Genomic DNA, 22,359 nt, shown 5'->3' on the forward strand with positions numbered 1-22,359 from the left:
CGCTCCAGGTGTATTTTCTTTACAAACGAGTTTAAAGGCCAAGTATGTTATGATGAACTTATTYCTTACCCTTATGTTCAGTGAAATTAAAGCAGTTCTGTTTGACTGAGACAGTTTGGAAATGCTTTTTTAATGATTTTATTGATTTGTCTTGATCCAAAAGAAGTTTCATACAGACAAGTAAATAGAAATGCACTAGCTGGAATTCTCAAATACGAACAGTGCTGAGTTATATAAAAGTGTGTTAAGCTCATGGCCAGATAACTTTTTTTGGCTTCTTGATTAGCAAAAGGAAATACTAGAGTTAGCCTGAAGTCAGAACATAGCTGAAATATTTTAACAGGATCATTAAGTACAGCTGACACATGATTCTCATTTACATTTATGCTTCTTCACTATTTAAATTTTGTTTAAATCAATGTCCCTTGATTCCCAGTCAGTCTTTTTGCTTGGTTTTGTCCTACCAGTAGAAAACATAGGAAATCAGTGTCACTGTTCTCCTTTTCCGAATTTAAAGCCTGTTCATCTAATAATCCATGCCTTTCTATATGTACATATTCTGTGTACATGTATATAAAATATAATCTTTATTTAAATATTATTACTAGGGAAAAAAGAGCTTTTATATCTAAAAATGTACAGGCAGTGTCTTAAGCATGTTTTAGCTATCATGGGACAAGCAATACAGTTTTTATGTGCTTTTAATATCCTGCACTTAGCTTGAAAATAAAAGAAACAAAAAGCCACAGACTTCCTTAGAAACATGATCTGCAATTTGTTAAAAAACAATTCTAATGTAGATATTTTTTCCTCCTAGGTTTTACCAAGAGACAGTACATCTAACACTTAACTTGGATCATCTCTTGTTCATCAGCTTGAAAATCATAACAGCCCCCAAAACTGACATTTGATCTGAAAGAAAAAGCTGTGACAAATGGACAATATGTCTATTACTAACACGCCAACAAGTAATGATGCTTGTCTGAGCATTGTTCACAGCTTGATGTGCCATCGACAAGGTGGAGAGAGTGAAACTTTTGCAAAACGCGCAATTGAAAGTTTAGTTAAAAAGCTAAAGGAGAAAAAAGATGAATTGGATTCTTTGATTACAGCTATAACTACAAATGGAGCTCATCCTAGCAAGTGTGTTACAATACAGAGAACGCTGGATGGGAGGCTTCAGGTTAGTACAAGTGCAAATCAGACGTTTTCCTCCTAGTGGAATTGGAGCAAAAGTGAGTGAAACAGGATCCTAGAGTATTGAGGAAGAGTAGCTGTTCTGCTGCATTCCCCTCACCCCCATTTGTAGGCATGTTTTTGTGGCTGGAGCTCTGGACTGCTGCATTAGTTGATTTTTTTTTTCTTTTTTCTTTTTTTTTTTTTCTCAAAAGGAGCAGAAGGCCTTGGATCAGCCATTCTAAATGAGTGTGTGTGTGGCAGTAAAAAGCAGGTTCACGTAACAAATTCAGTTGTCTATCCTGGTATTTTCACTACAAGCTTCTGTTAGCTCTGTGTTGGTCAGCAGTGTGAAGACCTGTGATCCCTTGCGGAGATCCTGCAGGGGATCTGCACTGAGGATTTACGTTAGCCGATGTCATCAGGACTTCCGTACCTGTATAGCTTGGGTTGTGATGTCTCTGTTCCAGGACAGATGTCAGGTTTGCTGGCTAGCTTTCTGTCTACCCTAGAAGCATTTTTTTTTCATTTTAGAATGGATTGGCATTCTTCGACTTGCAAATTTCTTTTAGCGTAGCTTAGTACCTCGTTCCTCTTCTTCTGGAGCAAAGATCCTTCATCATCCATGGTGGGGGAGGTGAACATACATACTACATTAAGCATAAATTCTGCTTCTGCCATTTTGTATCCAGTAATTTTTCTTGAAGAATCACAGTGTTGACTTAACCATAGCAAAACCCTAATTGAAACTTATTTCCATTGAGTACAAATCTTCGGTAAACTGTGCCACATTTTTTTTCCCCCCCATATTTTGATGATGGAGAAAAGTTGTGTTATTTTTTTCTTCTTCCAGCTTTGCTCCTCACTAAGTAAAGGGAAATTTCTTGCTACTTTCCCAATCAACTTTTGTGTCTAACTTTTTAGGTGGCTGGTCGCAAGGGATTCCCTCATGTGATTTACGCTCGTCTTTGGAGGTGGCCTGATCTTCATAAAAATGAACTCAAGCATGTTAAATATTGTCAGTATGCTTTTGACTTAAAATGTGACAGTGTCTGTGTAAATCCTTACCATTATGAGCGTGTAGTATCGCCTGGCATCGGTAAGTAGATTCTTGATGTAAAGTGGAACAGTGGGAATAAGATGTAGAAATGTTTTCCTTTGATCTTAGAGAATACAGGCCTAAATTAGAAACGTTAACTTTTGATGATCTAATTATAGATTGTTCTCACATGCTCTTGTCCATCTTCTTAATGGAGTTGTTGTTATACCTTTGTTCCAAATTTGAAAGAACAGTTTGTGGCTTTTGTTTTAGCTTTATCATTGACTTCACGCACAATTCTGATCGTTAGCTTGTTTTCCAAGAATAATTTAGCATCTAGAGTTGTGTGGTGCAGGGGTATAGTATGTGGAGTCTTTAATAGTGATTGGTGTAGGCTTATAAATTTGATGTCCAAGCACTGTTAAAGACTTGTGTTTATATAATGCCCCCCYTTTTTCTTCTCTTTCTCTCTCTTTTTTCTTTTTTTATAAAGATCTCTCAGGACTGACACTACAGAGTTCTAGTAAGTAGTTCTGTTTACCRTTTCTATGGGTACAAACTGTATTAGACTCTTAAATATATACTCAGTTTACTTACACCTATGTATCTTTTGGGGAGGGAGGATAAAGAGCAGGTGGAAATGTGTTTATCTCACCAGTTCTGGAAAACTTTAAGCAGTGTAGGAGAGGCTAATATATTGATCGATCCTTTCAGTAAAGACCTCAGTTCAGCTTGTAGGTATGTCCTGTTTTCATCACCTACAACTTATAAACCTCACCAAATAAAAACCAAAAAGTCATCACTGGGGAATGCTGCTAACAAAAAAAAAAMCCAAATAAAAAAACACCTGTAGTAGTATGATATACTAATTACCTGAATTGGGAATAATAGATGCTTATTATTTAATAAGTAGTTTAGCAAGTAAACAGTAGGACTTGCAAATAAAAATTCCGCAATTAATATGCAATTGAATGAAGCAGTCTAATCTTATTGCTCGCTCTGAAAATTATGGGGGAAATGTTTAAAACTTGAGAGGAATTGGACATTAAGTTTGACATAGTCAGGAATCACTGAAACTGTGCAGCTGGTAACTGCTTTATTTCAAAACTAGAGTGCTTTCTTTTAGAGGAAATGCATAGAGAAGTGGATTTTTGTAACCCTGTGCTTGTACGTTATTAGAAATGTTCAAGCAAAAGTGACTTAAATCAAACTGCTAATGTAAGCTTTAACTTGGGTGTTCATTTCTGCTGATTTGCATAAGTTGCYAGTGTTTTCTGAAAAATGATCTTTTATACAGTATCAAAACATAAAGACCGGTAATTAAGTACCTATGTCTTTCATTGCCRTGCTACTGGTTTTTTGCAGTGGGAGACAGAAAATTACAGTCATATTTTAATATATTTAAGGCTGCTTTAAAAATGAACATGGGATTTAATGTAGYTTGAGAGTTTAACATGCTCAACAGAATATGTAGAAATAAATTCTTGTGGTGGTGATGGTAGTAATTTCCTTATGCTGTATGTGGAATATTATGAATTAATGGCTACGCTGGAGAAGGTGGAGTAGGCGCTATATAATCTTTGAATGTGAATTTGTTGTTTCTGGTCGATTACAATGGGAGTTGCTTAAAATTTTTTTAAGGGAAACTTAAAGGTTTTTATATGCAGTGTTCATGAATTATATTTTTCATAGGAAGCTTATGCCTTGTATGTTCTGACTCTTTTAATAGGAACTGTTCTGTTACTGCAGTAACATATACTCAGGCACTTGTCAAAAAGCATGTTCCCCCCTCTCCTTTTTTTAACCATGTCCAATCATGCACTGACGGAATAGAAAGCAAAATGAGTTGGGAATGTACTACTTTGGGGCTAAACTGCTTGTTTGAAAGCAGTAAGCAAAATAAATGCTTTGGTTTGCCATCCAGTTATGCTTTAAAATTTCCTGCTGCTGGTTTTAAGTGTTTATTTGTAATTTAAAGGATGTTTCTCAGTGTTTTAGCAATGTTCATATAGATTAAATGCTCCACCCAGTAGTTTTAGTAGCATTGTTATTGCTTGAAAGTAGTAGTGCAATTTATAGTTAAATCTTGCAAATAAGTTTGCTTTGCGTATTTAAGTGTTTGCTTCTTCACAGCTCCATCAAGCATGTTGGTGAAAGATGAATACGTTCATGACTACGAGGGGCAGCCGTCCTTGTCGTCTGCTGAAGGCCATTCAGTCCAAACCATCCAGCATCCACCAAGTAACCGAGCATCTACAGAGCCTTACAGCACCCCGGCCATGTTAGCTCCTGCTGAGGCTAGCACTACCAGCACCACTAACTTTCCCAACATTCCTGTGGCTTCAACAAGTAAGATCATTGAGATTATACGGAATACTAAACCGTAAAAATGTGAAAAGCTAAAGATAACCGCTGATCTTGCCAAAAATAGGTCTCGCACGGGAGATGTATTGCTGCCAGATTACACTGATACAATATAGCGATAACATGATCTAGGCAGTTTTGTAAGCATTAAAATGAGGATTTACTTGCAGCTTCATCTGAGTAACCTTCTCTAGTAAACCCTTTCTTTTTCAACGATGAGACTGACGCTGCATGAATGTTGCAAGACTGGTTTGAATAGTCCAAGAGGTTCAGTGATACAATGTTAAGCTGTTGACCATTGCCGCAAAGTAATGTGGCTGATATTGGAATAATTGCTGTAGTAATGGGAGAATCTTAATATTTTATTACAACAGCAAGTGGGGCGACAAACTGATTTGTTTGAAGGTGGYAGTATTGGGAGGTTCCCAGACAATTCTCTTCAGTGGGTTTTAAGCTGAGAGAATGAGTCTTCCAGGTTTCACCTGCTTCTTTTTGTAACTGCCCACTGTGCTGCCAAAGTTACAGCCTTAATTAATATCTTCGTAAGTYCATTAAGGTGCTGTATCTAAGTTTTTTTTCTGACTGCTCTGTGTGTATTTGGAACACATGGAAGAGTAACCAGCATCAAACCTCACACTTGAGTTTAGCGGGACAGTAGAGCATGCCCATGTTACTTGGGCACTGTCCTGCAGCCCTAACTTAGAGAAACCACGAAGTTTGGAGGGCTTTCGTATACTCTGCATCACTTAAGCATCAAAGGTATGTGAATATAATGGATTTCATGCTGTCAGTTTTAGATTATGGTGGCATGATATTTATCATTATGTTCTTTAATTTTAGCTGCTGACTTTTCTGTTAAAACTAATGATAGTTTTGCCAGGCTGAGAGATGTTGTTTGTATGTTTCTCCAGAGGAAGAAAAGGATAGGTGGCTTAATTGTTTTGATTAAAAAACTGTTGTGCAAAGGCAATAACTTTTTCTCATCAGCGCTATAATTGTTGGAGCCAAGGGGACAGGAAAAACCTCGGTTTTAGGTTTTAGTGCAAGTTTTGAATGTCTTAAGTTTTGCTGGCCAGACGAGTTTGAGAGTGCAAATCTAGCTGTGAAACTGCTTATCAGTTTAGTGTTGATGGCTGAGCTGGAGCCTTTTAAAATCAAATTCTGTTAACCTGTTCTGAAATTTCTGTAGCTTTACTTTAAACCCTAGACAAGTCTTGAATCACTTATTTGGGAGAAAACAACAAACAAAAAAACCCCCAAACCCCAACAGCTTTCCCAGAGAGGAGTCCAGTGATGTATGCAGCTGTGTTCCAGCACTATTTGTAAAAATAAAATACTCTTCAGTATGTTTTGGAGGAACACATATTTAAGCGAGTGTCCTCATTAGGAGGAGTAGTAATAACACGCTGAAAATAAGCACTTATTGGGCAAACTGTTGGCCTGCATATTCAATAAAACCTTTAGCACCTCTGCTTTCCTTTCAAATTGAAAAATGAGATGTGAACAAAACCAAGATGCTGCCGATAAGTAGACTTCTCTGCATACTTCTACTCCTAAAATATTAAGGGTGTCTCGGAGTTGAAATTAGCTGACAAAAAGCATTCTTGCTCGAAGTTTCCTAAGACACTCTGGGGGGTGCAAAAAAAGTACCGAAAACAAACTGTGTATTGCAGTGCCCTCAGTTGGGTGTATTTTCCTACCCAGTAGGGCTGAGCTCTTCTTAATTAAAATTTTGGAACGTTCATGAATAGGTAGTGTGTTCTTTTACCAGGTCAACCTCCCAGTATATTGACAGGTAGCCATAGTGATGGACTCTTACAGATTGCTTCAGGGCCTCAGCCAGGAGCTCAGCAGAATGGGTTTACAGCTCAGCCAGCTACTTACCGTCACAGTGAGTATATACATATGTGCACTCTTCTTAGTTTTCTAAAACCGGTTTCCAAATGTTCAGGAGAAATAGAGGATTAGAAATAAGATGCGGAAAAGCTCCCTTWAAAACCAACAACTCCTTTCTTTTTCTAGATAGTACTACAACTTGGACTGGAAGTCGAACGGCAGCCTACACACCTACCATACCTCACCACCAGAATGGCCATCTTCAGCATCATCCACCTATGCATCCTGGACATTACTGTAAGTAATGTAGATTAGAAAATCATTTATTTTCACTATTTTTAATGGTGGGAACTCGCTTGTGATTACTCCCCCTGTCCCCCAAAACCTAATCTTTCTTGTTATGAAACTACAGTTACTACAGTATATTCTGACAGTTAAATGTACAAGCTTAAGGGACTTCTTTCAGTTAAAGCAGCAGAGAAGAGACCAAAAATTCAGATAGCTATAGTGACACCATCTACACTGTAGCTGTTTTACTGTAACTAACAAAAATAATGTTTCCTTTTTAAACCTCTGGTTTATAAGCCTCTGTAATTTTGCAATAAATACTTCCTTGGAACTGAAAAACCTTTGTCCAAAAGGTGATGCAGAATGTGTTGCTTGGATCTTTTTCCTTCAAAATTTTGAGGTTGCTGTTTTTGTTCTCTACAAGTTTTGAAGTCTCATCTTGTCTTAATAATAGAGTACTCTAAACTTTGGAGGACATGTTCATCCATGTGTACTAGCCAGTTTAAAAGAACTTTTTGAAAACCTGTGCAGTAAATACTTGTCAGCAGAATGGTCTTGCGACAGCCTGATTCATGAGTGCATTTGGCACGCGAACTTGAAAAATCTCTCTGGGCTATGAAATAAGACTGTAACCTCTCCTGTTATGGTACAGGAGTTGGGGAAGGAAAAAAATTACCAAATTTCTGCTCTAAGTGCCTAGCAGAATATGTGCATTGTTTAAGAGTACAGTGCAAAAAAAMCCCCAAAACCCTCCAGATAAATTTTTTTTCTTAATTTTGGCATTCAGGAATGGCAAAAAGCTGGAATAGTTCTGGATTTCCTAATATAGTACTTAACCAGTTAATCTGTGTGCAGCAGTCGTTGTTCTTGGGCTAGTTGAGGAGAGAATATAATGTGAGGTAATGTTAGAATGACTTTCCAAGTTGTCTTTATGAAGAAAAATTGTGTTTTAGATCTGGTTATTAAATTTAATTATTCTGTTCTATTAGGATCCCACTTCATTTCTCATCTTTCTTGTCAGAAATACCAGGACTGAAAAACTGTACTGGTGCTGTAGATGCTCTATAAATGTCTTTCAGTGCATGTATCTTTCCATAATTAATATTTGTAACTGAATGGTGATACCACATAGTGCTTTTCTTGGCTGCTGCCTCTTCTCACTTCAGAAAGTCTCATCTTTTGACACCTACCAAAAACGCCTGTTTTGACATCTTGTTGGAGAAGCTGCCGTTACTTACAAAATTATGTTTAAGTCTCCTTGTTCTGTGCTGCCTGTAAGGGACTTATTTAACTTACAAAAGTGGAGAGAACAAACTGACCTTTACCAAGACCATATTCAATTTTTTTTTTCTTTAGAAAATTAGTTTTCTAGGGCTTTTTTTGCCCCCCTCCTGTCTTCAGAAAATGTTTCTGTATGGCCAAGTCAGGGAAGGTGTCAAGAGGATGGGGCCTGACTCTTTTCAGTGGCACCCAGCGATAGGACGAGAGGCAACAGGCACAAACTGAAACACAGACAGTTCCATCTGAACATGAGGAAAAACTTCTTTCCTGTGAGGGTGACAGAGCACTGGAACAGGTTGCCCAGAGAGGTTGTGGAGTCTCCATCCTTGGAGATATTCAGAAGCCGTCTGGACAGGGTCCTGGGCAACCTGCTCTAGGTGACTCTGCTTGAGCAGGGGGGTTGTAGGTCCCTCCAGAGATCCCTTCCAACCTCAACCAGTCTGTGATTCTTTGAAGTCCGCAGCATCCTGGGCAACTTGTTCTGTGAATGGTGAAACCAATAAAGCTTGGTTTCTGGCAGCATCACGTCACGTGCCCCTACTCAGGGATTCTCTCCTTGCCCAACTTGGAGCTGGGACCGAAGCCTAAGTCATCTTTCTGTTACAGCTCCACGATACACCTAGTTTCTGCTGTCTCCTGGAGCTGGCTCTGGCTTGAGCAGCATGGATAGCTGTTATGCTTATACTGCAGCCTTTCCTCATGGGATACTAACCGAGTTGCTTGCTCTATTCAACTCCTGAATTTTCAGGCAGCCTGCAAGATTGTAGCTCTTCTCTGGACGTTSATCTCCTCTGCCAGATTTGGCTAGTATATCACAAATCCCCAAAATTTCTGAATCTGGCATCCTCTCACAAGCCTTGTTTCCATAGGAAAGCAGAATAAAAAAAGAAAATATTTTTCCTCATGTAAAATAAATTGCTTGCTTTCTTTTAAAGGGCCAGTTCACAATGAACTTGCATTCCAGCCTCCTATATCAAATCATCCTGGTAAGTGAAATCTTCTAAAATGGTGCGCTACGTATTCTGGAAACTAATAACTTTGTTTTGAGTCTAATTTCTCATAGCAAGTACTCTGAAATATGTGTCCTATGTTTTCCAAAGGGGAGGAGAGGAGGAAGGAACCCTTTTGTCATGAGTCTCCTTTTGAATTTGCACCTCTGTGTTTTAAAGCAGTGTGAACTGAGCTTAATTTAGGTTCCTAAATCAAATCACAATCCTCAAACCTGCACTGAGCTGCTGTCTAGTCTTGGAGGTTTCTGAACTCCGTAGCCAGTGGTTGGATATTGAAATTTCTAGGAGCCTGACTATGCTTTTGTGCCTGCTTAGAAGCATCACGGAGCTAGGAGTCCATCATCACCGCCCGCTATCCTAAAGGATAGGTATTGCCCTACCTAGCGTTGTGCCGCTTGCGTCCCTCCTTGGATCAGAGCGCAGAGGCTTCGCTAACGGTCGCTAATTGGAGCAGTTTGGGAAAGCAAGCGGGCCTTGCCCGGCGGTGCGCGCTGGCCTCGCTGCGGGTGCAAGGTGGTGTCCCACTGTTAGCAGCCGCCCGCACCGGGAGAGCTGCGCAGCCGAGAAGGTTAAAAATGTAACTTTTCGTTGGCCAGTGACTAAACCAGTACCAGAAATGAACGGGCGATAATTGCAGGCTGGATTTAACTGTAGCTAAATTGTACTCGATACGTATTTTCACCCTATTAATATCATTTCCTCAGACACATGAGTATTCGTTTGAAAATGAAAAATTTTAAGGAATTCAAACACTCTGGTTTATTCTTTTCTGATAAAAACAAAATAATGGTTTCTCAAGACAAGTTGCTGTGCTGTTGTTTTATGTGCTTCTGTTTGAAATGAATGAATAACTCTTTATGTTAATGGTAGTGGAAGAGCTCTCTTTTCTGATTGCTTACCAGGCAGGTGTAGGTCCTGTCGCTTCAGCTTCCCCTAAATTGAGTACACGGTACTGATAATTTTCTTTGCCCTCTTCAACGAGCCGCTGAAGTGCGGGCTGTGTATTATCCTTTTGTGGAAATGGTCCACAAAGGTGCTGCAAGTCTCTGAAACCCCCAGTAACTTAAGCTTACGGAAACTTTTGGATTTATGTGTCTGAATAAAGAAACTCTAACACTTAAAGTGCTCACAACACGCTTTGCAGAGGACTTGAAAAGCCAATTGCTCTCGGCTAGCACAAAAGCGGCAGATTCGTGTACGTAACATCATGTTGTGTCGTCAGGTTTCCTTACTTGAGCATTTGGGTTTCAGTAGCATCCTCTAAGGAGTCAGGGTTTCCCTTCTTCACGTGGCAGCTCCTTCCAAGCGCCATCTTTTGTTTGTAGCTAGTTTTTCTTTTTAAACTAGCACAAGTTAAAGCTCCTCTTTGTTATTAAAACATGTCATTTTGTTCCGCTCCCTTGCTTAATGCTGTTTTTTTCCGATGCCTTTCTTGTTTGCTGATAAGATCAGTATCTGATCTTTGAGATGTTTTTCCCCTTTGCCCTTCTTTCCAAAGCCCGTTTGCCTTGCAGAGAGGATGGAGAAAACTCACTTCACTTAGGAGGTGGTTACCTTTCTCTCTCAAGCAAGGTCTGCTTGAGAGTTAGTTTCTGTCAGCCTAGCTGTGGATAGGCATATATATACTACTGCTTTATGCTAGAGGAGTACAAAACCAAACCACAGTCATAAGGCACAGGGGTGCAGATGGCTTACAAAATCCAACTAGAATTATAAGCTGTACGCAGATTTGTGAGATCGTCTTAACTGTATATGGAAAACATAGTGGATATGTAAAGATGCTAGCATTCATACGCGATCAAATAAAACCTACAAGCCTGTGGTCTTTGTAGCATGTAGTGTTTTCTCTACTAGTAAACGTGTCTTTGTTCATCTAAGCTTGCTTATGGGCATGTGCACTCCTCCTCTGAGAGAAAAATGCAGCTACAAAAGGCCTAATCGATCATCTCTGATGGGTTTTTAGGGTTTTTTATATACATTTCAGTCTGTTAATTGTCTGTCATCTTTAGCTCCAGAATATTGGTGTTCAATCGCATACTTTGAAATGGATGTGCAAGTTGGGGAAACATTTAAGGTTCCTTCAAGCTGTCCCATTGTTACTGTTGACGGATATGTGGATCCTTCTGGAGGAGACCGGTTTTGCCTGGGCCAACTTTCCAACGTGCACAGAACAGAAGCCATCGAGAGAGCAAGGTATTCTGCAGATACCAAAAGCTTCAGCTGTCTGTTGTGCTTGATAATATTTTATGCTGTGTTTTCAGCATGTGTCTCCCTTTTGAAATTACAAGTATGGTGTGTACTTTTGAGCGGAGTTAGCTGTAGCAGAATATGTATTTCTAGGCCACTACCTTAATGCATTCAAAATGTGAACTGTGTGACAAAGACCTTTAGTGCTTTGCAGCAGCACATTGCTTTTCACTGCTTTCAAAGACCGTGCTTTCAAGGATAAAATTAGCAACTCGTGCCATTATGCATGCAAGCTGAACACTAGCTCTCTGCACCACAAATGAAGTAATGTGAGAATAAATGCAATATATAAATTTGTCAAAGTGGCAAGGGAAGGGTGATAGAGAGAGCTAGCTGGATTTTTGTTCGTTGTTACTGTGCATGCTCTTTGATGCGGAAGCACCGAGAACCTAAGTGATCTTGCAACTTCTTTTTTTTTTCTCTTTGAAATGAAAAGGAATAAAATGATTCCGTTTCTTCAAAACCGTTGCATCGGGAAAATCAAAGTTGCATTGTGGTCATCAAAATGCTAGGCTTCTGTAACGTGATCTAAAAGAACATACAGTTCTGCGTTAAAATGTGACTTTGTACCTGTACTTGAGTGGCTTCCTATATTAGAACGCTTGTGGGATTTTACACCTCTGAATAGCACCCCGAACGTGTGCTTGGTATCCCAGCTCTGTGGTGTTAGTGAGCATGTTTACGGCTATTTTAGTTACTACTTGAGTACCGTTGCTTCTGCATTCTGTGTTTCCTATATATCTTATGTGTTATTACAGATGGGTTTTTGACGTTACAGATTCTATATAACTGTATGGTATATTATAGTTAAGAGATTCTGATTTCAGCTCCTCGTACGAGTGGAGTGTTTCTGAATGCAAACTGTGGTATCACGGGCTAGTGAGCCGRCAACTTGTTCTATGGTTTATTTAGCAAGGATCTAACCTACGGTGTGTAAACATAAGTGCATTGGAGCTGTTTTCCTTTTCAAGGTTGCACATAGGGAAAGGGGTGCAGCTGGAGTGCAAAGGAGAAGGTGACGTGTGGGTTAGATGCCTCAGTGACCACGCGGTCTTCGTTCAGAGTTACTACCTGGATAGAGAAGCAGGACGTGCGCCAGGCGATGCTGTTCACAAGATTTACCCAAGTGCATATATAAAGGTTGGTTTGATGCTCTCRGATTAAAAAGTTGGGGGAAAATAGCATACACTTGTTTCTTGTAAATGGTAGAGAAGATTTGAGAGACTAAAATAAATCCAACCCAAGTAATTTCACCTTTGATCATTGTAAAAAAGCAATATTTTGGTCAAAAACCCTCTTTCCATTTGCCAAGGCACTTAAATGACTTTTTTTTGATAACTCTAAACTGAAAGTATCATTTAGGTATTAGGGAAGCAACTAATTTTGTATTTTGTTACAAACAATCTCCATAGCAGGTTTTGTATTTTCAGCTTTATGATTTTAAACTATTTACTGCAAAATTTGATCATGGATTATCTTTTTCTTCACTTTCTCTCCCAAACAAGAATAGTCAGAACAAAAGTATGTGTAAATGCAACTTAAGAGTGGTTAAGTGTGTGTTTAAAGTGTTACCAACATGAAAATACCTAATTAATGAAGCAGAAGTCACAGAAAGTTACCTGGAAACAAATACTTCTGGGAAGATTCTTAACTAGATGTGCCTCTGCCAAACTTCAAATTTTATTTAGGGCTTTAAATAARCTTACACGCTTGCAAAATCATTCTTGAGTTAGAGAGAAACTGTTTGAAATGAAATTTGCAGTGATTTGGGGTTTTTGTATTCTTTTTAACTTCTGTTTTTGCAGGCAGGTTGTGTAATGAAGGTGAAAGAAACACCACCAGCCTCTTTCTAACGAGAGCTTTCTGATATGAGAACCGAGTTCTTGATATATCTTAGTGCCCAGCCTGACCACAAAAATGTAAAACGCCAGCAACCTGAAACCTGGCTACTGCGACTGCAGGCCTATCAGTTGTTCTTATTTCTTTTTAAATTGGCTATCGTGTTTCAGTAAAGCAATGAAAAGGTATAAAGTCTAACAAAGTTAAGCTGGACTTGCTGGCTTCCGTTTTTACTTCTGTGCCTAACTGCTGGCAATCCCAGGATTTAACTAAAACCTGGATTTCATCGGCCCGTAGCATCCTTTAGACTTTGATCCTGTAATCGATTCCACCTAGAATACTGCTTTAGCCTGCTCATCTCGGGCAGTTTTAAATGATTGGGTTTTGGTATAGCCAGTTGTGCTGACATCAGGTAAGAGTCCGTAAGAATCACTTGAATGAATTATTTCTGTTAGAAATTAAACTAGTCAGGGAAGGTTTGCTCTTGCCCAAGTGAAGGACGAATCTGCACATTGCTTTGGGAGGGCAGAATGGTCCAGGTTATGGGGGATGGAGGCTGAGGAATTCTTTCCTTCATTGGCAAATCTACATAGTACAATATTTATTTTTTTTAAAGGTTTTTGATTTACGCCAATGTCACCGTCAGATGCAACAGCAGGCTGCCACTGCCCAAGCTGCTGCTGCTGCTCAAGCCGCAGCAGTAGCAGGGAACATCCCTGGACCAGGATCAGTAGGTGGAATAGCCCCAGCCATTAGTAAGTACATCAACTGCTTGGTCTTCCTTTAATTTTCTTTGAAAACAAATAATYCTGTTCTCCCTTTAAACAGCACACGCGCACTTTCCGCTGCTTCCTGCAACAGTACAAACAAGCTTAGAATGAGGGGCTGGATTTGGGCAAGATGGGGCTGAGGTGGCGTTTAGGGCTGTATTCATTCCCTTTGTACTTGCTTTGCACATCGGTTTCTCACCCCAAACTTCTGGGGATACCGGCCCTGGAAGCGGCTGCTTGTTGTACTGGGAGGAGTGTTGCAGGGTATGTTACAGACAAGGTCAAATAGCATAACTGTGTGACTTTAAATGGAGAGAGGCTTTCTGCTGCTTAAGCAGATCCAAGTTTGAAAAATGATATTTGAGAGCTAAGCTTATAAAAATGTTACTAAAAACAAGGGGGAGCACTGGGCCACCAAGTCCCTTACTCAGTTTAAGGAAACTTAATATTAAGGTTCTTGAGAAGATGAGGAGGAGGGTGTAAGGATGTTTTTTCCTTTTTCTGTTCTTAAATTATTCTGGGCTAGAGTTTTATTGGTTGATAAATTCTAGATCCTTAAAATTATCTCTGAATACTTTTAAAATTGTGTTTATGTGTGTCAGACTTCTTCAGGCTCCAAAGTGTTTTCTGGATTCCTTGTATTGCTGAGCATATCTTTCCAGCTGTCTTAAAAAATGCCAAAAGCATTTTGGTGAAAGTATTTAACTTTTGTCTTAGCCATACTTAGGATTATAAGTTTGCTTGCTGTGTTCATCTCTTTTGTTTTATCAGAGTAAGTAACTAGTGTAATTTTTCCTTAAATCCAGCTCCCTGTGGCTGATCAATCTGAATTCTTATGCTAAAAGCACAGCATTTGACAAACTTCAAGAATAAGCGTGTTTAACTGGATTTGTTAAGTGGGGTTTAAGTGTATTGTGTCACATAAGACATTAGGTTTCATCATATGACTGYTTTCATTATAAGGAGCTCTTGCAATTTAACACACTTTAAAAGACTGCAGAATGATGAAAAAGAAAGTTTAATTGGAAGAAATGTGAAATCGTTGCTGCATTCATTATAGCCCAGATCTAGAAGTATTGATTGGCCTTGGCTATGAGGAGAGGGAATGGCACGTGGAGAAACAGCTAAGCGAACGGGAATGGCTAAACAAACAGATGATAAAAGAGCGCATCTGTGAACACTTACTCGAAACCTCTCCCATTTAGGTTTGTCAGCTGCTGCTGGAATTGGTGTAGATGACCTTCGCCGCTTGTGCATACTCAGGATGAGTTTTGTAAAAGGTTGGGGACCTGATTACCCAAGGCAGAGCATCAAAGAGACACCGTGCTGGATTGAAATTCACCTACACCGTGCCCTCCAGCTTCTAGATGAAGTACTTCATACCATGCCTATCGCAGACCCACAACCTTTAGACTGAGATCCCTCTGCTGCACTGCTGTGGGCCGTTATATTGTGAGGATGGTGGATTGTAAAATACAATTCTGTTTATAACCTGAAGATATATTTTACTTTTGTTCTGCTTAATCTTCTAAAACCAGGTTTTAAAAATGTGTTTGCCGCCTTGCTCTTAGCAGAAAGAAACTGAACATGCAGAAGTTGGATTTCGGTTATTTTCAGAAGTTAACTGTCATAAAACATGGCTCAGGGCTTAAAGTAAAAGGTGAATGCCTTATAGAGACTTCACAGTATTGGGTCTGTTCCCTTTGAAACTTTCCCTCTCTATTATGGCAACTTGATGATAAGCCTCACAGGAGCCTTTTGTATGCAGAATATATATTATATATATATTTATATCTGAAAATTCCTTCTAATAGTTATAAACATTTACCTTATAGCAACTTTTAAATCCCAACTGATTTGTGATGTTCTTTTTAGAGAACAATAGTTAACAGAAGACTTCTTCATTTTGTTGACTATCTTGTTATGATTTTTCCAGATTAAATGGTAGAAGCTGCCAAAAAATGAGGGATGGGACATACATTGTTGGCATTGATTAGAAATAACAAGGAAAAGAAATGTTGCTTTTCCTTCACTAGTTTTTAAAAAGATATCTTAGATTTTTATTTATATAAACACAAGAGTTTTGAAACACTAAATGAAATGGATACTTTCAGTGCTGGCACTCAATTTAAATATAACATGAAATACCCAGTCTGCAAAGTTGCCACTTAAATTGCTTAATGAATACCTAATGGCAGGAAGATATTTTCATAACTACTACTGAATTCTATGATCTTACTCAAGTAAAACTTGGCAGGTATTTTAAAAAGTTGCATGAATCTTTTTACTTGCGTATACCATTAAATCGTATATCAATATTTAGGATCCAGTTTTTGTATCTGTTCACCATTTCCACTCAGGGCAAGATGGCAAACTTGTTTTTATACCTCTCGGTTATTTTAAGCCCTATGCCATCAATGACCGTATCAATTGGCAATGACTTTGTATAGAGAATTTATAGTAGAAAAAACTGCAGATGTATTGACTGTATGACAGATACAATATGTATGCTTTCTCTCTAGTTAATAGTATAAATAAAATTATGAAAACCCTGATTTTTATAAATTTAGTTTGCTTTTATTACACAATTCTGCACCTTGAAACCATTGATCTAGAGTGATGGATTACTTTCCTTTGAAAGACCAGCAGCAGCAGCCAATAGTGGTAGGATTTTTCGTTGATTTAAGTTTGCCAGGAAGCAATTCCAATTTTTCTTGCTTTTGCTGCTTCTCAATAAATATGTCCTAAGGATATCTTTTTCAGCGATTTGATGGGGCGTGAGGAGGGAGCAGGAATTCTTTATTTTTCAGCATGTGTGCGGAGAATTGGAACTTAGTTAAACAGGCTCGAAATATGTGGACTCCAACTTAAGTGCTGTGTTCAAGCCCTGCCAGCTCAGTCTGCCTGCTGTGCTTCACTGAGCCGATCTGGCAGCGCGATCCTGGTGGTTAACATAAGTGGAAGTCTTGGAACAGATTATTCAGGATCTTTTTGCCAAGTTTCTTGCATAGATTCAGGAATCTGTAGAGGGCTATGACACATAGCATTTAGGTATTACTTCCCCCACGCTTTCAAATTCTTATGAAAGAAGTCAGCAATCATTGTTTCTGCTTTACAGATGGAAGCACAGAAGACGTGATTTCAAAGTGATGGCCAGAAATGGAACGGYTTTCTCGGTATTTTCTTTAATAGTGTTGCCTTCTTCAGATTAACTTCTAAGGAGATCACTTTTTTTTTTTCTTTCTGCCTCTTATGTGGCAGTTTCTTGATGTTTGAAAAATTAGTGTTCACTTTTCTCAAAGCCTTAGTTAAAACCGTTTGTTTGTTTGTTTTCTTTCCTAATTATCTAATTTGTCTGAGTACAGAAGAAGAGCCAAGCCTCTTCAGATTCTTCAGGAACATGTTCAATAGAGGGTTCTGGTAGCTCCATCCTCTGAGAACCTTCTTATCCGGGAAGAATACATACCTGGATTCCACTTCATCCACAGCAGACGACTTTCTCTGATGGAAGAAATGTAATGCCTCGCTACATGTTCGTCTTGCCTGCCTGCCTGTTGAATCGTCTGCCCTGCTTTTACTGCTGGATACGTGGTGCTTTGGCTTTTGGAAAGTGTCCAGCCTTCTGACTGGTGAAACAGAGTGGAGCGTTCACTTATTTAGGAATCCATGAGCTTGTTCCCTAGATAACTTTGCCTTTCCAAAAGGTGCTTATCTTGATGGATGCCTGATCTGTACATGGGCTACTTCACAGAAATCCTCTGTACCATTTGCTTGTGTTTTTATTCTGCCAAACTTTGACAGAATAATGAGAGATTCCTTCCACCTGATGGTGTTCTTGCCTGTGTTATAGTCTGAAAAGAATTCAGGTGATAAGACTGTTTTTATGGAGATTTTGCGAGGGTTAGCCTCCACCTACAGTGAATGGTAGCTACAACACACTACGTAGTCAAAAAAAACAAACAAACAAAAAAACCAACAATGTCAAAGGAGTTTATGAGAACCCAGAAATCACAGGTTTCCAGGTAGGAAGAAATCTGAACATTGTGTGAGGCAGTAAAAATAATGAAATGCCATTTGTCTTACCTACCAGGCTGTCAACAATCAGATGCAATCATAACAAGGACAAAATACAGGACAAAAATATAAGAATCTTATTCTTAATTTTTAATACGCCTTTAAATTAATTTTTGCACTTATGATAAGGCAGTGCATAATGGATTGGAAGCGCTTCAGCAGCAACACACTGAATCTTTGACAGTCTTGCGTTTGCATCTTTTTTTCTGAAATTCAAGAAAGAGAGCTGCTTGTTTGACAGCTATGAAGATCCCATACACGCTGTAGGCAGGGAGGTCAAGAATGCCAGAATCCCGTCGTCTGTTCATTTTTTGAGCATCTCAAATTCAGTGAACTGAACAAGTATTTGTTCCGCTGGCAATCTATTGCTTGTGATCCTGTTCTCGTGTCTAGTGCACTTAGTTCTTTCTGTGAAGCAATTGCCACTAGCTGGGTGCTTGTGTTTCTCACCCGAAGTTCTGCACTTCTTAGAAGACATGGTGCTAGAGTGCTTTGTGTTTCACTTTGTGTGCTTGATAGCTGGGATTAGCACCTGAAGGTTAGATGGCTTTAGCCATGGCATGGTTAGTTTTGAAAGAAGGGCATTTAAAATAGCATATTAGAAATGTAGGAGATGAAACCTTTTCAGAGGAATGGTTTAAAAAAACTCTTCTAAGAACAGTTCTACACAACAGCAATCTGTTGAAAGGTGACATAACTGCTCAACAGTGCTCTTTAGAAACAGTTGCTGGGCTTGTTCCTCACGTTACTTTTCTGGGCTTGGTACGAATGAGCTGCCTGTTTAGGGACCTGGACCCCCTGACTGCAACATGAATCATTGATTCACGGCTCTCTGAAATCTGCTGAAAACTTGGGAAGCGCCCTGGCTGCTTTAATGGAGAGGGGCCTGACGGACGAAGAGCGCAGAGGTCTCGCCCCGTCACAGGACAGGGCTGTAGCAGCAGTAGTCATGGAACGTGTGTCCAAATCTTGTGCCTTACCTTTAAGACCATCTTATTTCTTGTGACACTTCTAAAGATGACAGCTTCTTCTCTGCGTTAGCTCAGGAATGACTGCCTCGACCGTTTTACTAGGAACCGTAAAAAAATTCCTATGCCAGTGTAAATAGGGGGGGTCCTCTGCCTCTGAACCCTTCAAATGTTGTTTACGTCTTGATGGTGGTCTTTATTGGGACATCTTTAATCTCTTCTTCGAAGAGTAAGCGCTTTAGAAAGGACTGTCTGTCTCCTTAATTTGCATTTTTACTCTGCTATGTGGGGTGACTGGGATCTCCAGTCACTTTAATACAACCAATTAAAGGCAGCCAGATGGGCCTTCCTCTAAGTGGGATTCAGACTTCGTTTAAGAAATCCTCTTTCCTCGCCCTCCCCCTGCTCTTCTCCTTTCAGGCCCCATGCAACTTAACGTCTGCTCTATAAAATTGTAAGAAGATGCTTCTTTGTAGTCAGGAATTGATAAGGACATGCAATTTTTGAGAGGTTACTTTGTTTTTTTTGAGTAAGACTTAAAAAGTAACCATAAAGAGCGATGGTCTTGTTGGGTCCTGCTGGTAACTATGGTGTGTTTCCATGTCTGGTAATGTTTCTGTGAGGACCATGGCGCTGGTCCTGGGGCTGATACTTGCAGGTTGCCTAGCGTACGGCACTTGCGTTCTTCTGGAGCCCTAAGCTGGTTCCTGCTACCTCTGAGGCAGGTAGTCAGCACTTCGTTACTGGACAAGGAAGCTATCAAGGGTGGGACCAATGAAGAGCACTTCTGCACCAGCTGGTTGGGTAGGACTTGGATGCTGAACGTGCCTTTTCACTGTGTCCTCCATCTCCAAAAAGCTGTTCTTGATAGTACGTTTCTGAAAACGATCTGGAAGTTTAGAGCAGTACTGGGTCAGTGCCGTTGGCGTGTGTCACGCTGCTCATGCCCCAGGTTTCACTTGGTGAGACCTGATAGAAAGTAGAACTGTTGTCTAAAAAAAATCTCAAGAGATTTTGGCACTGTTGGCTGCTGTTGTGCCTTGTGCACGAGTGATGCATCGCTCCTAAATTTACAGGACTAATTCTTTAAAGGTCACCAAAATCATCTAGTGCTTTCTTGCTCCGGTACCTTTTTCTGTGTCTTTTTGGTGAAGTTTGGTAGCACTACTAAGTTGTGATTCAGCTGAATCGATAGCTGCAAAGTACACACAACCCAAAACTCACTGTGAGAGGGTTTTTTGAGCATGAAAGCCTAGCTAAACAACGGTTCTTTTAGCCATTGCCTTTTGATAAGCGGTCAACAGAATTCCCAGTAGTTCCTTTGTAGCTTACTGTATGTTTTTCATTAGACCTAGTTTGTGGATAATATACTGTAGTTAACTTTCCTGAAATTCTGTAACAGAGTATGTTTTTGATTAAAAAAGGTAAAGATTCAAGTGTTCGGCTGCTTTATTTTACTCAGYGGAGAGCTTTTACACTGTTTCGGTCTGGCTGTCAAAACTGGTGTCGGATGTCTGGAGCGGCTGCAGGGTTGTGGCCGCCATGCACCAGCGCTCAGGGAGTGTAGGAATAAAGCAGGAGGAGGGATATGCATCTGCAACACTGCTGCCTGTTCATGACCCACGTAAAGCCGTTTCATCTCCCCCCGATGTCCTCTAGCGTTTCTTGTCCCTGCCTTCAAGAATACCAGCAATCCCGCTGCAACCAGGAATACATGATGTATCCTGAAAATCGTGTTTCTTTTTGCATCTGCATCGTCCTCCAGCTGGAMGCTGTAAACATCTTCTTTTTCCCTCCCTGGTTGCTCAGACCGGCGTTTCTAGCAGAGGTTGCAACCGGTGCCTAAATTCATGACATTTCTTTGGTGCTGTTGAATTTCGTGGTGTCTATTGGGGTGGGCGATGAGTTCCTCTCTTCTCATGGGTCCTTGAGTCCTAGCTATTCCTCTGCCTGTGTCTGCAGTTTCGGTGAGCACCCAGCCCGGCCTGGCTTGTGTCAGTGCAATTACTGACGAAGCTAAATATAAATTGCTATTGCAATTGCTATTGCTGGCGCATGATGTTGCACATTTTAACTGAARTGAGCTAAGGCTGCACCACTCATACAGGTGCAACAGTGTGTGGAGGCTTAACATGTATCAGTGACATGAAACAAAAAGGGGGCCAAAGCCACTTAATATCTAAACAATGTTTCTTTCTGAACTTTTAGCCTATGCGTAAACCCTGTTGGTCCCATTCTTGGCAAGAAGGTTTACAAGGCACATGCAAACAGTGTGGAAASGCTTTTTTTCTCTGATGCCATGTGCATTTTACAGGGTCTGTGAGGTGCAGCAGATGATAGATACACCTTAAATACAGCACCGTCAGATGAAGTTGGGATTAAGCTATTGGGACACTGAAGGATTTTTTTTTTTTTCCTTTTTTAATGCTACACAATGTAAATCTATGGGATTAGGTAGTCGCCGTGACAAGCGGGGCTCCCCACCGCAGTGAGAGCAAGGGGCAGCAGAGCCGACCTGCCATCTGGGGTGACCGGTTCGTTAACCCGGGGCACTAAATGCCCTTTGAAAGTAAAGTGGTTTCAATGCAAAGTCTTTGCTCTCCCGCGAAATGGAAGAATGCGTGTTTTTTTTCCCCCCCCCCCAAAAGGCACAGTGTCGTAGCGGTTGCCGGGCCAGCGTGTTAATGCGGGTTTGTAATCCTTCCGCGGCTGTGCAGATCCTGGTCTGGCTGCCCCACGGGGGGGGGGGTCCGGCTGCCGCATCCCCATTGTGCGTGGCCGTGTGAACCGTGACCCTTGGGATCACGGTGGGCTGCTGCACTCGTGGCACTGGAAGGGCCTTTGGGGGGGACACGGCAGCCGCCGGGACGGTGCCACTAGATGTCCTTGTTGCTCCGCGCACAGCTGCGGAAACATCTGCTTTGGGACAGGGAAAAGGGAGGGGAACCAGAAGAGCCCACGCCAGAGCCGCCAGCCCTGGGCCGAGGAGGAGGAGGAGGAGGAGGAGGAAGGCTGTGCGATGACGGGACTCACTGCCACGGGACCAGTGGCGGCTGTGTCCCACCAAGGAGCCACCGCCAGGGAACTGAGCTCCAACTTCCCCTGCTTGGTTTTTCTGCATGAGGTTTTCCTACCGCTGCCCAGGCACTAACGCTCCCGCGCTATTTTGGGTCTGGGCCTGAGGCCAACCCCCCCCCCCCCCCGGTGTTTGCTGCAATTTTGGTGTTATCAAGCAGTTGCTTGGCCTTAGTTTGGTGGGATTTTATGCAGCCCCCCCCCCCGGGCACTGCTCATTTATCCCTCACCACCAGGTTGTTTTCTTTGAAAGAACTGGCACCTCCAGCTCCTGCAGCTACCTTGTTTRTTTATTTATTTATTTAAGCTTTGCACAAGCAGCTTCTGGACATGCTCTATGACTTTAGTGAAAAAAAAAAAAATTGGGCCAAGGTTATTTTGAAAAAAAAGGA

General features: G+C 40.7%; 1 protein-coding gene across 3 annotated transcripts; it reads left to right on the forward strand.

Moving 5' to 3' along the window:
- The first annotated feature begins 662 nt into the window (after positions 1 to 662).
- On the forward strand, positions 663 to 20,328 carry SMAD4 (SMAD family member 4). 3 transcript variants are annotated; one of them, XM_026092224.1, is made up of 12 exons: positions 1,091 to 1,183; positions 1,392 to 1,658; positions 2,101 to 2,275; positions 2,709 to 2,738; positions 4,349 to 4,564; positions 6,351 to 6,470; positions 6,602 to 6,712; positions 8,920 to 8,970; positions 11,004 to 11,187; positions 12,213 to 12,381; positions 13,697 to 13,835; positions 15,056 to 20,328. In XM_026092224.1, exons 2-12 carry the CDS (start codon positions 1,632 to 1,634, stop codon positions 15,265 to 15,267), a joined length of 1,434 nt encoding a protein of 477 aa, XP_025948009.1. In that variant the 5' UTR covers positions 1,091 to 1,183; positions 1,392 to 1,631; the 3' UTR covers positions 15,268 to 20,328. The 3 variants fall into 3 exon arrangements, with proteins under 3 accessions (XP_025948007.1, XP_025948008.1, XP_025948009.1); XM_026092222.1 differs by lacking the exon at positions 1,392 to 1,658 and having other exon boundaries at positions 663 to 1,183; XM_026092223.1 differs by lacking the exons at positions 1,392 to 1,658; positions 6,351 to 6,470 and having other exon boundaries at positions 677 to 1,183.
- The last annotated feature ends 2,031 nt before the right edge of the window (positions 20,329 to 22,359 follow it).

Source organism: Apteryx rowi, unplaced genomic scaffold, assembly GCF_003343035.1.
Source record: "Apteryx rowi isolate R43461 unplaced genomic scaffold, aptRow1 scaffold_95, whole genome shotgun sequence".
NCBI classification, from domain to species: Eukaryota; Metazoa; Chordata; class Aves; order Apterygiformes; family Apterygidae; genus Apteryx; species Apteryx rowi.